The sequence below is a fragment of the Falco biarmicus genome, chromosome 11, assembly GCF_023638135.1.
Source record: "Falco biarmicus isolate bFalBia1 chromosome 11, bFalBia1.pri, whole genome shotgun sequence".
NCBI lineage: Eukaryota > Metazoa > Chordata > Aves > Falconiformes > Falconidae > Falco > Falco biarmicus.
The window spans coordinates 15,915,959-15,934,256 of record NC_079298.1 but is presented as its reverse complement, the minus strand read 5'-3'; the positions used below and the strand labels follow the sequence as shown (position 1 = coordinate 15,934,256).

At 38.7% G+C, this 18,298-nt stretch overlaps 1 protein-coding gene across 1 annotated transcript in view; it reads left to right on the top strand.

The window, feature by feature from the left end:
- Positions 1 to 8,502: 8,502 nt before the first annotated feature.
- PIGK (phosphatidylinositol glycan anchor biosynthesis class K) overlaps positions 8,503 to 18,298 on the top strand; it is a 68,302-nt gene continuing 58,506 nt past the window's right edge. Inside the window, exons 1-7 of the mRNA XM_056355917.1 lie at positions 8,503 to 8,632; positions 10,283 to 10,336; positions 12,573 to 12,664; positions 15,396 to 15,531; positions 16,795 to 16,906; positions 17,264 to 17,360; positions 17,702 to 17,819. Of these exons, the coding sequence (XP_056211892.1) occupies positions 8,543 to 8,632; positions 10,283 to 10,336; positions 12,573 to 12,664; positions 15,396 to 15,531; positions 16,795 to 16,906; positions 17,264 to 17,360; positions 17,702 to 17,819 (699 nt within the window). The 5' untranslated portion in view covers positions 8,503 to 8,542. The remainder of the gene's footprint in view (positions 8,633 to 10,282; positions 10,337 to 12,572; positions 12,665 to 15,395; positions 15,532 to 16,794; positions 16,907 to 17,263; positions 17,361 to 17,701; positions 17,820 to 18,298) is intronic.

The window sequence follows — 18,298 nt, the reverse complement described above, 5'->3', positions numbered from 1 at the left end:
GTACAAGCGACAAACTCTGAGGCTGCAGCTTTAATATTTATCCACAAATGTTCAGGATTTTTTTAAAATATTATTTTGACTCATGTATTTGAAAAATGATCACTTGATTCAAGTGTTTTTCCTTGTATATGCTGGACCTTGGCGGGTTCCCAATGCAAGCCTTGACAGTTTCTTTTGTTTCCTTTTATTGAAATTATCTTATAAAAATGGAACCACTAATATATTCCTTGTCCTGATTTATTACAAAATTTGAAAGTATGGCTGTCTTGAAGTCTGCAGTCTTTAAAATGGCTTTTACAGCTCTTATACTACACTGAGACACTGAGAAACTACGATGTTATGTTTACCACGTTTGAATATTTTGTTACTGATAAATCAGAAATCACTTTATTATCAATAACAACAAGAAAGTAATCCTTTCTTGGGTTTGCTTTTCCTTTGACGTTTTGTTTTCATTGTTTTTTATACAGAATGAACCCACTACAGGATAACAAATGGATCAGCTTCAGGTATTTTGCTACAGTCTTCGCTGTTTCTTTTGTTGCTGGCTTACAGCTGAGTTGGTACTATTTGGAAAAGATTTGAATATTCAAAGATCTCTTAAATTACTTCTTTATCTACATTATACAGCTAAATCACCTCCACGTCAGTTTTGGACAGAATTTTTAAAATTACCCTGTAGCGTAGCTGACATTTTATTGTTCTATGTAAGTTGATTGACAATTAATGATATTCTACTGCATTTTCCTGGCTTTCTGCTGAAACTTTATTCCCTCAGCCTCTGGGCTAGGGAAAAGAGAATCATGACTTGTAGAGGTAGACTGTTCAGCTTTCCTAGCTGACTTCTTTTATGGAAACGGCATTATGAACAATTTCTGGGAAAAAGACTGATTTTACCATTCAATACTACTAATACACACACAGACTATTCCCTTTCCAAAACAAATTTTTCATTTATGAACCTAGGAAGATACCCTCTGAGAGAGAAAATACATTTGGGTTCTAGAATTCTGAGCAGATAAATAGCCTAATGGATGAATTTATTTCACAAAAGGATCTGAAAACCAATATGGCAATTTTAGATCATAACTAGATAAAGAATTACTGAAGGAAATGGTAAAGATGGCTTATATTGTTCTGGTTCCTAGCTGATGATATAAGGCAGGCAAAATATGTTCAGCCTCCTTAATTTTAAATACTCTTTCAGAATCTTGTGATAAAAATCCATCCATGGAAAAGAATCTGTATTAAAAATGCTTCTCATAACATGATAATATGTAACAAGCAAAAAAATTTGAAATTGTTTTCCTTATCTTGCAGAAATATGCAGGCAAACAGAATCAGATGAGAGAAAAATGAATACATAGTAGCCACACCCCAAATTTTCGAATAGTGTTCGAAGTATCCTGGTTTCAAGATAACGTGAAATTAACACTGAATGCTTTGAGATCCTTCAGTGAGAGGTGCTGTAAACATGCAAAGCATTTATTATTTTTATATTTTAAAAAGTTGATTATTATAATTTTTATTCCAAAGTTAAGTGGCAAGTAACGTTATGTACACTTCACCTTGTATCATGATTTTGATTTCATTATTCTGAAAAGGATAATCTTAATTTGCTCTTTTTAAGGTACTGTTTGTGAAACTTCAATCTGGAATTCTTACAGTCTACAAATGGAGCACACATTTTTGTACCTGGTAAATATATATAGTTAATTTCCTTGAGATATATATTTAATATGAATGTGCAGCTAAAGTGCAAGATTTTTTTCCCCAGCACTTACATAATGTTATAATAAGAGGAATTTTGTTTAAGGAAATCTGTGGTAACTATCAGAGTTAAAAGTGCAGGAAGGTGATTTTCGCTGAGATAATACTTTTGCAAATGCATCCATTAAGGCACTATTTATTGAAACTGATTGACTCATTGGTGTCTTTTCTCCCTATAAAAATCAATCACCTTGAATGAACATGTAAATTCAAATGCCTATCTTAAAATGTAAAAGGTCATTAACTGCAGTAAATGTAGCTTTTACAATTTCATGTAATATATATTTAGCAGCTAAAACAATTAGTTCAGGTCATAGAGCAGGACAAATTCATAGAAATGACAGGCACATATTTATGTATTGGTAATTGCTGTTATGTAGGACTGTTTCTTGACAGTCTCTTTCCGTTAGAAAAATCTCATCAGGATATACTCCTTAACACAAAGATAAAGACAGGTAAAAAGAAAGTGTTTGGATTTTTTTATTCATGAAAGTGTTGCAAAACAATGTAGAAAAACTTTCATAGATTTTGTAACTGAATGCCTTCTTGTGTGGGCAGTTCTTAGTTTGCACAATATACTGATCAGCTTAGGCCATGCAATTTGGCTTTTAAGAAAGAAAGTATTTGGGGGATTGCTTAGTCACCAGTTAACTTTCTTGCTGAATGTGTTATTTGGTTTCATCCAGACTTTCTGCTTAGCAAAAGTCCATTTAATTTTTTAAGTAAAATTCCACCTTGCACCGAGTGCCAGCACTGTAATGGTGAAAAGGCCCTTTACGGAGCTTTTGCACAGGAATTTCAGCAAGACTGCATTTCTATAAATCATAGCAAAATCTGGCTCCCAAGCGTGATTTCAATTTATGAAGCTATTCTGGCATTTCTACTTGGGAACAGTTTCCAGTAAATGTGCTTGAAGAAATAGGTTAAAAGTAAAATTTCAAAGAGCATGGAGTCAGATTTTATAGTATGTCGAAGGATAGATACTCCATGCTTAGTTCAGCATTAAGTACTTTCCACCTGATCCAGAGCAGCTTTTACAGTGTCCTGCTAACTGAAGCCAAAGAGGGAACCAGATGCTCTGCTTTATACGGTTTGAGTAGTCAGGGAAATCATTAAGGTTTGCTGATCCACTGCCACTTTTCTTCATAGCCTAGCAGCTGCTCTAAAAAGTACAACTGAGCTTTTGTCTAAAAATATTTCGGGCTGTTTTGATTTACTCAACACCATAACTCCTGGAAAAACAGAAATAATTGTGCATATTTAAATTTTTAAAAATTAAATTATTCCTTCCCCTGAGAATATTTCTTTAAATTTCTTAATGGCCTATTTTTGGACTTGTCTTAAATTTTGCATCTCAAGTGCAATCTTCCACTAATCAGTTCTAGTAACATTTCAGTATTCATCACACAGTGATCTACATAACCGTTTCTGGCAAGTTACTACATTCAGTTTTAGTCACTATTCAAATATTTAATGTTAATCAGTGTTATTGTACTTGGTGTATGAGTAACCTTTTTTAAAGTTGATTCAGTGTTCACTGTAGATCTTATTTCTAATAAAATTTTCATAATATTAAATCTAGTATTTTTTCAGCTAAAGCTGATGTGCGTTCATTCAGCCTTTAATTTTCAAAACTTAGGTGTTTGTTTTCTCATACAGCTGATGACTAGTCCTCAATGGAGTAAAAATCGCTTGCTTGCGAATAAAGAAAATTACTTGGAAGACAAAAGGATATATTTAGATTGCAGGCTGTAGAGCAGTCTGAGAATACACACAGTAGCTTTAAGTAACGGTTTGGGAGCTAAAATGAGTTCATCAGCAACACGGCCCTTTACCTGAGTTAATTTAAACAGCAGAGCTGGGACTGCTTCAGCTCAGTCACCACAGGGAGGACTTTCCTGAGACATTCAGATACTTGGTGTGTCTGCAACACGACAGATCTATCATAGAGATGTCAGAACTAGTAGTGAAATAAAAATTAGGAGTTCTTAATGTTTCTAAGGCAAAATGTGTTATATCCACTGCTTGAAATCAAGAGTAAAACTACGGTTATAAACTTAGCTTTATTTAGGGCAATTTAATGAAGATTCCTACCTTGTTCCTAATCAAGAAGCCCATGAATTTCCTATTTGAGAATGAACCCATTTTAAATATTAGTGGAAAAATACAATGGAGAGGGTAATTTTAAAAAGATACAAGGTTTTGGAGGTGTTTTTTTACTGCTGTTTTCCCCCATATTTTGTTATTTTAACAAATGAGAATGCTTTGACAGCAGTTTTCAGCATTGTTTTCTGTTGAGAAAAATATTGATGCACTGAGACCAAATGTGATGTGCATTCATATTTCATGACTGACATTGTACCTAACAAACTATGTAAACAAGCTGCCACTGTTTTTTCATGTTTTGTTTTCTCATGTTTTACTGATTTTACCAACAGTATAAGCTGTTGGAATAGTTTGTAACCTCACGTCTTCTTTAGATGAAATACTGGATTATTACACAATTCAACATTACATAAACTCCGTGCCTGGTGGTATTTGTGTTATTAATGACAGAACAGAACCAATGACAAGGTAGATGGTTAATTCATTAAGAACAAATGTCAACTGAATTTCATTGTAAGTTTCCAGGTTTTTGCCTGTGTTCTGGTCTCAAAAGGCACTGTAAACAAGGATGGCTATAATCTCACTTTGTAAATAACAGTAAAAAATATTGTCTAGTTTGATTCTGATGTAGAGGTAAGCAACTTGATGCTATGGAGGAACAAAATTGTGGGTTCCAATGTGTTTAGCGAGTGTTCAAAAAGAATCTATTGATAAACACAATTCAATGCAATTGTTTCAGCTCAATAATATTAGAAGCAGGACTTCATGGTTTTTTCCTTTGGAAGTTCTGCATCTATTACTCTCACCATAGTCTTTTTGCATATTTTTTGTCAGTATTACTTTGCTATTCCAAATCTTTTCAAGGTACAAACATTTAGTAGTCAAGCCAGTCCTCCCCTAACAAGGGGATGGACAAGAAATGGAAAAAATCCCAAATGAATACAATCAATCATTAATTTGATTACTGTGGTTTCATTCAGGTTCCATATTTGAAGACAGCCATTTTATCAGCTCAGATACCAAACCGTGGTAGACTTGTTTGGTCAGTACAGATTTGTTAATCTATTGTATTGACAGTCAAAATGAAGAAAGTAATAAATCTGCATTTTTTTAGTGAGGTAAATACAGTTGAGCTATTATTGATGTTTCCTTAAGAATCAGTCTTGTTGATGTGCTTCATTGCAAGAGTTCCTTTTCATTTTTCTTTTGGAAGCATAATAAATACAGAGAAGATGCATTCCTTTATCTTCTACAGTAGAAAATTATCAACCAGTACATGCAAGTCTGATAAAAACAAGAAAAGAAACACAGAGTGAGGATCGAGAATATAGAAGGAAGAAGACATACACTATGATACATATAGGTAACATAATCAAGGCTAATACCAACAAAATTAGAGATACTTAATTGGTATTTTTGGTATAGAAAAAAACCCTTTGTGGTCAAAAAGTGTCAGGTAAACTCTAGTAGGCACAAATCCCTGTTGTAGGAGCTTACGGGTTTACATTTGGGACTGCTGCCCCACCCTCAGAGGAAGGCTAGGTTCATTTGCTCCATGATGGACAGGAACAAGTTGGCAGATGGCTCTTAGAGGGCCATTGTTAGAGGGTATAGAGGATTAGGGCCCGAGCAACCTGCTGGAGGAGGAAAGAATCTGGAAGGGCACCAATATGTGCACCAATGTCAATACCAGTTGCAGTTACAGCAGGTTTTTAAACAGTTGTTTTAATTACAAATCATTTCAGGATATATGTTTGGTGCCCTTTCTAATTACTCAGCATGAGGTACAAGAAAACATTGTGTCAAAGGTCAAGCTAAAGAGACTCAAGAGCATGAAAATACTGTGATTAGCATGAAAACAAAGCAGAACGAAGAAACAGAAGCAGGCAGCATACAGCTTAATTTCTAGACCAAAAAAATCCTGTACAGGCATGGAAGCGAGGTCTGTATTGAGAGCTGCCTAAGGGAATAAAGATGGAAAAAAAAGAAGGCAAAGCTTTTGGTACTCTCTTACCAGGGGGGGAAAAAAAAAAAAGGAAGTGATACCACCTCCAGGAATAATTTCTGAAGCCCTGGCACACTCATGCATGTCTGATGAATACTAACACCTGTGAAAGACTGTGACGCTAAGGAAAGAAAAGCCAGAAGTAGAAGAAGAAATAGATTTGTTACAAAATACACTTAAGCAGGCTAAAGGAATCCAGAAGGCAAACCAGAGACAGATCAAAGAAAGTGAACTATGCACTGTATTACACAGCAAATAAGTCAGAGGGAATAATGGCCATTCTTTTGGACTATTCCAATGAGCTTGTGATAACTGAGTATGCCCTGACTCAGTGCTGTCTCTGCCTTGAGATGGAAAGGCAGCAATATGACCTGAACACCAACAGCTGAAGAGTAACAGTAACACCCTGCAGTGTGACTGTAGTTGATCCAAACATTGCTCACACATTGCAGCAGACAGCATGTGACACAAGACTGACGAGTCTGTAGCTATGCTTTTACATCAAGAGCCAGCTAAACCTTCCTGTAGATTGAACCAACTACATACAACCCATGAGAAATAGCGGCAATACTGACAGGACAAGTGTGCTTTAACTATTCTGATAATTGGTGAAACCTAGTATTTTAAATGTCTCATCCACTACAAATGATCTTTCATGTAAGGAAAATTTGCTACAGTTCTTAATTGCTCAGGAGAAGTAGTAGATGTCTGCTTGGACAGTCTGTAAGTGATAATGTATGTTTACATCATTCCAATGCTACATGACAGAAAATTTTTAAATTTTTTTTCCATTACCTTTTTTCTTACGTAGCAAATCATAGGCAGTGACCTTAAAAGAATGTTACTGAAACTACAAAGTCTAGTATTCCAGAGAATGACAAAATTAAGGTCACCTGTGACACAAATTACAGAACATTCAGGAGTTAAGTGAATAGAATGCTTTGAAGTTTTATTCACAGTAAAGATGATCGTTACGTCTCATGTCAGGAATGTTTCTTGGTAAGCTGAAGTTACATCTTTGTAACATTTGACCTAAGTTTTCGTTCAGTACAACATCACAACTTATCCCTGGTTCAAAGATGCATCATCAGCACACAGCTGATGATGTTATTTCTACCAGAAAAGCTGCTGACCAAAATGCATGATATAAAGGATGAATATCTGCACTAAATGCAAAGAGCAAAGAAGCTTACCAGAAAGAATTTCAGTCAAAGGTTGAGACCTTCTGTCCCATGTTACCTGACCAACTCCACATGGGAGCTGAAAGGTAATGAGGAGCTAACCAAGTCAAAGTACATGAGATCAACACACCAGTTTATAAAACTGCTTTGAGTACACACTGTGAAAGACAGCTGCCTATCCTTTAGAATTACTCACACACCTTAAACACATCCGAGAATGATCAGAGCCCAAAGTGGAGGCATTTGAAAGGGCAAGGAAAAAGCTTAAGCTTGGCCCTAATCTTAAATACATTTAGTTTTCTGGAGCAAGATAAACAGTGCAGTTTAGAAACAGGCACCAAGTGACACAGACGCCTGTTATGTTTCTCAGTAGGTTCATAAAAGGCTCACACAGGAGATGTGTTCAGACGCAACAGAGGCTGGTGGCTATAGTCTTCGGAAGGGATTAAGTTCATTAGCTTTAGGCACAAAAAGAAAAGGCAATCTAATTACAAGCGATGATTTTTATCGAGGAAACCAGTGATGCTTTCAAACAGCAAACATGATGTTACTGAAATTCCAACATCAATACGAAGAAATATGCTCCTGTCTGAGAAAGTCATTACTGATGACAAGTACACAGAGTAGGAAACAGCTTCCATGGTTTGGGGCAGATTCTGAATCTTCACTAATGGAAGACGTCAGGCAATTGAACTAAGGTGGCAACAAGATGAGTTGGTGGGAGTAAAAGAATCATACAAAGAGGTTCAACAGATTGAAATAGAAACCTGAAGATTCATCGGCTGAGGGATGTATGTACCAAAGGCAAGGCTACAGCAAGGCATCTTGAAAAAAGATCTACTTCCAGATCCCTCTCTCCTCCCCACCAAAGACGGCCCCTTTCCCCAGTACTCTGCTTTGCTCCGAGACAGCTCTGCCTTGCAGCCACCAAAGCCTGAGGCCACCCTCATCCCACACCTCAGCATGCCCTGCCCTTGTGGTGACAAGGCCCAGTGATTTCAGCACGTTTTTGTGAAGCGGCTGGAACGGCTGTTGTTACACCCCCAGGGGCCTGCCAAACCGATGGTGAGATGCGAGGTCCCGTCATGGTGTTTTCTTATGCCAACCGGGCCCATCCGAGGGATGGACAAGGGCTGGGCAGGGCTGCATTGCACCTCACCACAGAGACACAACCAACAGAAATGTTCAGGGCAGTGGTGAGGTCTGCTAATGTTATTGCCTCAGCTCTTTAAAAATCGAATGTGAAGCAGGCTCTCCAGGGGCTGGCAAGCTCGAGAGAGCACTGGCAGGCGGCGAGGCGCCTGGCGTGGCTCAGCTCGGCAGCACCGCTCCCCTCAGCGCCGAGAAGCTTCTCGGAGGCGCGAACGCTGGGCGCGGGAAGCGCGCGGGGGCGGTGCCGGGCATGCGCAGCGGCCACGCCCCCCTTCCGGCAGCTCCGGCAGCTGCGGCGGCCGCGGCCCCGCGGAGCAGGCGGGGTAAGATGGCGGCCGCCGTGCCCGCCGTCCGCTGGCTCCGCGCCGCCGCCCTGCTCCTGGGGTGCTGCGGCGCAGCGCTCGCTAGCGGCATCCAGGTACGAAAGCTGGTGGGAGCGGCGGCGGGGAGAGAGGGCGGGCGGCGCTGAACCGCGCCACGCCGCAGGCTCTGTGCTGCTGGTTCCCCCCCATCTCCCCTCCGCAGGCAAAGCCCATTCCGCCGCCGCTCTCGGGGCCGCGCCGGTGGGGCTGCCCCGAGGCACTTGCGGTGCCCGGGGAGGAGCCGCGTTGGCTTCGGCGGGCGCGGCCCGCGAGCGGCTGTCCCGGGCGGGCAAGCGGCCGGTGCCCGGCGCCGCGCTGCCTCCCCCGGGCGGGCGGTGCCTGCCCTGCCCCGGCCCGGCCCGGCTCGCTGCGCGCTGCCCCGCGGGCGCCAGGCGCGGGCTGCGCGTCCCCCGCGCGGGCCCTGGGGCGGCACGTGCCCGCGGCGCGGCCGGAGGCTGGCCTGCTGACACCGCCTCGAGTTTGAAAAAAGCCCAGGCTCTTAGGGCGATTGCGGGTGCCTGAAACTCGGCTCCTCGTCGGCTGCGCAGTGCGGCTGTCAGTAGCCGGTGTTTTGTGTGCCGTGGCCGGGCACTGTGCGCACGGGCAGCCGCCGGTGCAAGGCCAGGGTGGTGCTGGGCGCTCGCCCGCGCTCCTGGGGCGTCGCTGCCCTGAGCTGCTCGCAGCTGTGAGGCGTGCAGGAGGAGGAGGAGGAGCTCACGATATTTTTTTAGGCGGGATAATTTAATATTTAAGTAATTACGCTTTTTTGCACAGTACCCACACTGCATCTGGAGTGTTGTTTGCCTTTGTATTCTGCTTTATTAACAAATGGTTATACTTGAAATAAACTACAAATAGGACAAAAAATAGCCAATATAAATATTTGTAGGGTCTTTGGATTACTAATTAAACTGCAAATTGTTACTTGAAGTACACCATGCTTTACATATATTTTAAGAAACACTTTTTCTGTTACTCTTTTTTTGTGTAAGACCACAAGCATCATCTGCCCAGTGCCCCTCAGAGTTAAGAGAGTCTGATTAAGAATCAGTAAGTCTGAATTCTTGTGCTGTGACAAGAGTTGTTGCTTTACTTCTGGGAAGTCTTACCCTCTTTCTGTGTCCCGATTTATGCTATCTGTTAAAGACAAAGGGCCCGCTCCTTTACAAAGCACAGTGGGGACTATGAAGAACACATTATAGAGAAGGTTATTATAGTTATGGCTCCTGATTTTTGAAGGTAAATGTGCCCATCTTAGATTTAAAATGGGTTAAAATTGCAGGTTCACTTACCTGCTCTTGAAAAGATGAGAGGAACAATGAAAATAGAAAGTAATCCAAGCCCCTTTTCTTATTAAGGAGGAAACTGTAGGTTGATAAATCACTTTATCTTGTTCCTTGAGCGTACTTTGAAATAGGCAGGTGTGGGCTTTTTGTTTTTTGTTTTGACAAAGGTGCAAGTGACTAATAGGTTTTTTCCACTTTGTTATTTAGCAAGTTTCAGGGAAAGATCTGGAGTCGTTAACTGCATGAAATGTGCAAAACGGAATAAGAAAAACTACCTCTTGAAGCTTTTGTAAGGTTTATTCAGTGTTAAGGTGTGGTAAACATATACATTGAATACTGATTTGTGCAAACAACAAAAAGTACAAGCGGTCATTTCTTTCTTATTGCTGAAAAACATATAATATTGTCTCCATCTTTCAGGATCAAGCAGAACAATTCTTCAGAAGCGGACATACAAATAACTGGGCAGTTTTGGTAAGCATGGTCCAGGTTGTTCTCTTCCAATAAAGTTGGCAATTTTTCATCAAGAGCCATAATTGCAACAGTCACTCAGAATTCTGTTAATTTGAAAGAAGTGGAAAGATAAAGACTTGGAAATAAATATATTTGAAATGGTGCCTCCAGACCTATTACACTATAATAAAATCATCTTTTCAGTATGACTGCATTTCAGGCACTCAAAACATCTAGCTGCATGACAGGATTCATAAAACAAAAGTTCTGATGGCATTAAAACAATTAAATTACCATACTGCATATTGAACAAAAGTGTAGTTCTGATACCAGAGAAGTGTATTTCTTTGACCAGACAGGTACAGTTTATTTCTGATTTTTGTTCTTACTCAGTCGGTTAACTGGTGATTACAGGTTTAGAATAGAATAAATTTAGGCAACATAATGTTTCTATCAGCTGTTCTTATTTTTTTTTTCTCTGCCACGAATCTTTTATTACCTTTGAATCATCCTGCACAATTGGTTCTTAATCACAATTCAGGTCTTATGAATAATTTGTCTCAGAACACTATTGTAAGTGCTCAGCAGCTGTTTGTTTTACACCTACAAAAATTGAGCAACATAAAAGGAAAGATAATAGTAATTAGTTGAATTAGGAGGAATAATTTCTATATTCTACAGTGTGGAAACTTGAAACTATTAAAATACCAAGTACTACTTCAATGCTATTAACAAAAAGGTGCTTTTATTAGTACCCATAAAACACACCAAGAAGATGGAAAAGTAGGTCCAGGGACCTGTGCTTTCTGTCCTCAACAGATTCTTTGCTGGTTATATTTTTTCAGTAGTTCATGATTAATCGTTTTAACAATTGCTGCTAATTTTTAATGCCAGTAAAATAAGGAGCATTTTTCTGCTATTAGGCACCTCAAGCCTGGGATCGTACTGCAATCCCACCTCATACAGTACTTTGAATTAATACACTGCAGTGTGAATAGCTATATTTAGAGCATAGATGCATTTTTTCACCGTGCTGTAAGGGAGGTAATGGAGGAAAGGGGCAGATGATAATACTTTGAAATGTCACAGCTAGATTGGCCACGGTTCGTTTTCAGAGCTTTAAATCTTGCTGAAGAGTGAATGTTCTCATGGAGCGATTCCCGCGGGCTTTTTTGGAATTCCTAACTGATGGAATGATCAAGACACAAGGGGATCATTTCAGGATGAATTTTTGTTATTGCTTAATCTACTACTAATTTCTTTTTATGAAAAGGCTAGAGAGAAAGACGTTACATAGCGTAACTTAAAGATGTTTGTATTTTCATTAGAACTGTACGTTTAAAGCTGAACAAGTAAAAAAACTGTCTTAAATGCTTGTTCCGGCTTCTCTACTTTTGTGGTTTTAAAGTAACTTCTAAAATGCTTCTTCCTTTGTTTGAGAGACATGTAAAAGCAAAGGAAATTTGTCTCCAAAGGAGAATTGCTGTCCTTGGTGTGGAACAAACAAAACAGCAAACTGAAATTGAACTCAGGACAATGATAAGATGCTGCAGTAAGGAGCTACAGCACATTGCCTCTGAAGGTTTTTGAAATCTCATTGGTTTGAGGCTTTTGAGGTTGGATGAAATAGTATCTGACCTAGGCAATACTTTTAAGTACAAGAGTGGCTGATTCCCCAGCCCTTCACCTGTTAGAACAGTAGAACCTGAACTCCTTTGAGATTTTTGAGAATTTGCATTCAGGTTTTGGTTAGAGCTCACTTAGCTGCTTTATTGTATTTGATTCCTCAAATGCAAATGTCCTCAGTGTATTTTCCCATGTGTGTGACTTCTGCATGAATTCGCTTATGCCGTTGTGCAAGGATGCTCCCAGAATGGGTTTGCTATTGTGAGAACTCTTTCTTTGATTTTTCCTCCATTTGATGTGGGGAAAGCAAATGAAAAAAATTATATTATCCACTTACTATTGCTGAATTATTCCCTGAAGTGCCGCTTTCTGTAGTTAGTTGGGGTTTATGATAAATTTTTCATGAGTCACTATATTAAGATTTTTTAAAAAAACTTTATTTCATTTATATTTGTTGCTTTGGTGCAACAAAGATTTATATAGCTTATGTCATGTTTCTTGGTGTTGCTATGTTTTTTCTGATTTGTTACTAGTTTGTTGATACTCCTTTAATCACGGTCTTCTGATGCAATGTGCCAGGCCAATTTGTATCTTTTACTCTATTTAATATGCTTTTTTTTCCCCCCCCAAGGTGTGTACATCTCGATTCTGGTTTAATTACCGTCATGTGGCAAATACGCTTTCAGTATACAGAAGTGTCAAGAGACTGGGCATTCCTGATAGGTGAGGGAATACTGGTGAAAACAGTTCCTTGGAGATGTGCTATTGAAGTGTTCTTGCTGTTTGAAGCAATATAAAAATAAATTTCTCTTCTCAGTTTAACTGGGTAAAAGTAAAAAGGAAGGATGTTATCACATCAGTATGTTGAAAAGTGCAGCACTAGTGTTGAAAAGGAAAAGCAACAAGTTAGATGATAAAACTTCCAGTTGGAATAGGCTAATTAGAATCAAAACATGAGGCGCTATCTGCCCACTAACATGTGCCATTTAGTAAATCAGTGAAAGCATAATGTGAAAATTGTTGAATGTATTCAGCAATGACTATACTACTCTGAGATATGGCTTCTGCTGTACTTTAATTTCCTCTCAGTGTGGAGATGTTAGTGACTGTAACTGTAGTAAAATGTAAGACTTCCACATCTGCAACTACATGGACAGTCTCTAAAGGCCCTGAACAAAGCAGCTCCTACACACTGAGAGTAGCCTTGAAAAATCCATTTTGCCTGATGTTCTTTGAGAAATCAGAAGCTTTGTCCGTACAAATTGTGCTTCTCTATAGCAACAGCGCAAAATAGTTGTTATGTTTTAACTATGGTTAAAATAGTATCCCTTCTTTGGCAACAGGATTAGGAAGGTGATTAAACTGTTCAGCAGTGTCTTTTGGTTGTGGTCTTCCTGGAAGTTGTAGGGGTATTGGCACAGTTCCATCCAGCGGTTGGATGCATTGGAGTGCAATTTACTTGTAACAACTGTGGAAGTGAATTTCAGGCACCAAGATCCATTGAACAGCAGGCTATATGTATCCATAGCCTTCTATGGGAATCCTGGTGGTCCTGCTTTTTAATGTTAGTTTCTCCAGCATGTCTGGTTAAAGAAACATGGCCCGCTTCATCATTGCCAAGCGCATGTTCTGCCCGATTAAATTTGTATGGCAATTTTTTGTCCAAGTCCAGAACCATAGTATTGAGTCCCCAATCAGCTTCCACTCAACTGTGAATGCAAAGGCAGTATAATCCTGTTCCCTATGTTTATTTTTAAAAAGAAGAGAGTGAGTGATTTCTTGGTTGTTTAAAGGGGGTGTTGAAACCCAATTTTTGGAAGCGTGTGAGGGGCTATAAATCTAAGGGAATGTACTGCTTAAGCACTGTGGGGCTGAAAGCTGCAGAAATATGGCAGGGTTTTTGCACATCTCATTCAGAAGCATCTGTCTTGTCTCCTGTATGGCCTTTGAAGCATAGGCGCCCTAGGCACTACCTTAGAAATTCTTTCACTAGTTCTGCCCTTGCCAGAGAACTTATATCTTCTCTGCATCCATCTGTCATCACTATTAAGGTCAAAATAGGTGACACTTTTAGAAATACTGCAAAAACTGCAGCATGGCTGGAGATTTCTGTTGTTCAGTAGCCTAATTCATTTCTTATCCATACCCAAGAGTTTGGAAATGAATCTCAAAAAGCCAGCAATGTTTTAGGCTGAGGTAAAGAGTAAGATGTTGGAGAAAACCTAGAGAGAGCACGTATTTTTTCCTGTTTGCAGCAATTTTTCTTGGATTTGAGTGTTTCTCTCTTTCCTCCTCTACCTGTTTTTCTTTCTTTGCTGTAAAACTTCATTCGAAATATTGATGACTTAAAAAAAATAATCCACCAAACCAACCTAAAAATCATATCTTAAAAATGAACAGAATCATTTAGGTTGGAAAGGACCTTTAAGGTAGAGTCCAACCATTGACCTCACACTGCCAAGTCCGCCTATGCCTAAGCGCCATATCCACGTGTTTTTAAATTCCTTTTTAAATAGCAGTACAGTTTAATTTATAACTCTGTGCCTGGGTCTCTGAGTTAGCAGCATTCTTTACAGGATATGGAGCTTTCCTTTTGTAGCATTGTTTGGAAGAACACAAAGATCACAGTCAAGGAGAAACTGTGTCTAAGACAGGGTTATCCAAGGAAAGAACTAACTTCACTTTGTTCCAGACATCTCTGGCACATTCTTCCTAGTGCTTACAGTCTCTAGTGACTACTTGTTATTCTATATTTTGACCCAAACCTGACCGTGGCAGGTGAAATACAGATCTTCGGCTGCATGCAAGTTGGAACAGCTTTATAATGTGCTGGCATTTTTTTCTTGGTACTATAAAATGCTGGGTGTTGTGGGTTTTTTTTTTTTTGCTTGGTACTATGAAAAAGACAATGTCTGGTGTCAACCCACTTGTGTTCTTCATGAAAATTCCATTAACATGTATTCATACAGTAGTGTATCAGATGTGTAATGGTTTAAAAAATGTTCAGGAGCTCCTCAAATTTAATTAAAAATTGTCATAATGTTTTTAATTTATCTGTCTGACAACGTGCAAACAGGCTGGAATTTCTTCTGTGGAGCTGCATGAAATGATTTAGTGCCCCATAAAAATCTCCAGGTGTTTTATGAAGAGGTCTGCCAGCCTATGTCCAGGCAAGCCTGTATGCTCAAGTCAACTACTATCATGCTCATCTTTGGCCTCACTTAATCCTGTAGATAAATAACAGCTAGCTGCATTTCTGTGTGTGGTATCTTTGTAATAGTGAGGATGTACATAAGGAAATAGGGTATAACCAAGCAAAGTTTCACTTACAATTCCAGGAATTTTCTTAATGTTAGAAGCTATTGTTGTAATTGTGGGATGTGTTGTTTGGGATTCTGTTTGACTGTTATGTGAAAGTAGAATGGCTGAAATGTTTTTGTCTTACTTTTCATAGTCACATTGTCCTGATGCTGGCGGATGATATGGCATGTAATCCCAGAAATCCCAAACCAGCTACTGTGTTTAGTCATAAGAACATGGAGCTGAATGTCTATGGAGATGATGTGGAAGTGGATTACAGAAGCTACGAGGTGACTGGCACTTTAATGAAATTACCGTGTCTTTGTTTTTAGTGTTCATTTAAAGATCTATGCAACATCTGTGAAGTTGTGGTTTTGGGCTGGGCTTTTGTTATCAACTGATAGGTTTAAAACATACACCCTTTCTCTCCCTTGATACTTGGTTTTGTATTTGAAGTTTACTATAACAAAAATATGTTGTGTGTTGGCTATTTTATATAATGGCATTTCCACGGTTAAAAGAATATATGGAACTCCTTGTATGTCTTAGGAATACAGACATATTACTGAAATTTCTCTTCTTTGGACATGGCTGTTCAGTGTCTCATCTTCCAAACATTTAACACCATTGTGAAAAGTTTGGCATTTAACTGAAATGTTTATTAGGAAGACCTACTTAAATTTCTAACCTTAAACGTATGCTTTTATCAAAACAAAACAAAAGCCATAACCTAATCATTACTGAAATTACTATATAGAAATCTGTATCACCTTTTCATTTTTGTGTAGTATTCCTTCAAAAAGACAGGGTCTTTACCAGTTGGTCTTAAATTGGGCATCAATTGCATGTTTTAATAGTGCTATATAATCATTAATAAAAGTTTATAGGAGCATATTTAAGTATATGGAAAATGTTTTATTTCTCTGAATCTTTGCATAAAGAAGTGAAGATACAACACTGAAATAGAGGAACATTCCTTTTATCACGTTTTTTCCTGAGTATGGATTTGTTGTTAATGTTTGAGCTGTGTACATGTGCATGAAGAGGAAGTGGTGTTTCATAGGATGTTTTACAGTTACCATCCAGATGGGTCTTACCTGATTACTCAGACTTACGTAACCAAAATTGATCTTGTTTTTCCTTTCCTGAGTTGCAAAGGAAATTTAAACTTTTATTTTTCCATGGTAACACACACTAATGTTGGAGCATTTTGTGAGTACGTGAGCAGCTTTGTCAGAATAAAGCTATACACTGACAGGTTTTCAGATCAATGACAATGTGTTTAGAAATTGTAACGGTAGTAGACTTACTGGCTTTAATAAAGCAACAGGGTGATGTTAATGGAATAAAGTAAAAGGTAGCATGCGATCGTGAACCTGCACTAAAACCTTAAGCAGAAAATGTCCGTTTGTGCAGTTTATACCTTGTAATATTACATCTGGTTAGATACACCACGTATTTTAGTGTTCCATTATTTAATGTATGTAACCCAGACTGTAGTTGTTAATCACTGTTTTTCTCTTTAGAAAACTACTTTATGTTTCTGTTCTTAGGTTACTGTTGAAAATTTCTTGCGTGTGTTAACAGGAAGAATCCCACCAAGCACACCGCGATCTAAACGTCTTCTTTCTGATGACAGAAGCAATATTCTGATATATATGACGGGTAATTACAGGTTTCTGTGTACAATTTACTGATGTTTGTAGTTCAGTGGGGTGGGCCTGTTTGAAAGCATGATCCCATCAGGAGTCCAAACAAACAAAAAGATCAACAAAAGGAATTAATATTTTTTTTTCAGCATGTCATACTAATTAAGAAAAAACCTGTAAGGCAGTACTTAGCAAGTATAGTTTCTGTTTTAAATTATGTACATGTACTGTTCTTACTGTACTAATATTTTGTTTTGCTGGAGTCTGTTTGGAGAAAGAGAATTGTGTTTGCCTTTTTTTAGCAAAATGGTCAACTGGGCTAAATATCTTTCTTTAATCTACATGCTTGCCTAACTTGTGATTTTTCTGTCAGGCCATGGTGGAAATGGTTTCCTAAAATTTCAAGATTCTGAAGAAATAACAAATGTAGAACTTGCTGATGCCTTTGAACAAATGTGGCAGAAAAGAAGGTAAGAAAAAAAGCATTATTTTGAGATTAAATGCTGTATTTCTCAAGCTTACCTGAAGCCTTACTGGTAGGTCTTGCTTACCTTCAGCAGTGATACTGTCTGTTGTCCATAAAATTGTGTACAAGTTTGCATTCAGAAGTAAGAGGTTTAGTTTTTTTCAGCTTCCTGCAGTTACAGCTGCTCAAATATATTGCTTTGACTAAACTTGCATCTTACAATCAATCAGGGTGAAAGCTTCTGTTCCTTAGGTTCCTAGCAGCTGTCCTGGTAACTAAAAAAACATGTATGTGTATATGTTGGTTAAAGAGAGACGGTTAAGTAGGCTGTTTTATTTCTTTCAGGTACAATGAATTGTTGTTTATTATTGATACTTGTCAAGGAGCATCCATGTATGAACGATTTTATTCACCTAATATAATGGCCTTGGCTAGCAGCCAAGTAGGAGAGGATTCTTTATCGGTAAGTAGATTTCTGTGATCCTGAAGACAGTTTTCAGAATGCCAGAGTTAAAAGCACAGGTTCTATTGACTTTTAGCTAAAAATTTCCCTTCTGATTGCTGAATGTGTAAGGTATTTAGTTACAAAGTATGGTTTTGACAAAACCTGTAAGTGTACTTTTCTGGATTGTTTTTGCGCGCTGTCCCAAAGAACCAGGCTAATGATGGATTTCTGTGCTTGCTGGCCAAAATATACATTGCTTAGGATAGGAAGAAATTTTATGGGAAGACTGCTTAGAGATATGTGTGGTGAATACTGAATCTAGGACTTCTTACACTTGATACACCAAAAAAAAAAAAACCCCACTAGCTTTTACCTGCTGTAATTATATCCCAGCTGAATTACAGAAGGAGTGATAGGAGAGAGATCCTAGCCAGATCAAAACCAGCAGGTCAGGATTACTTGAACCTGTGCAGTACTGTAAGATAAGCTGTCTCTCC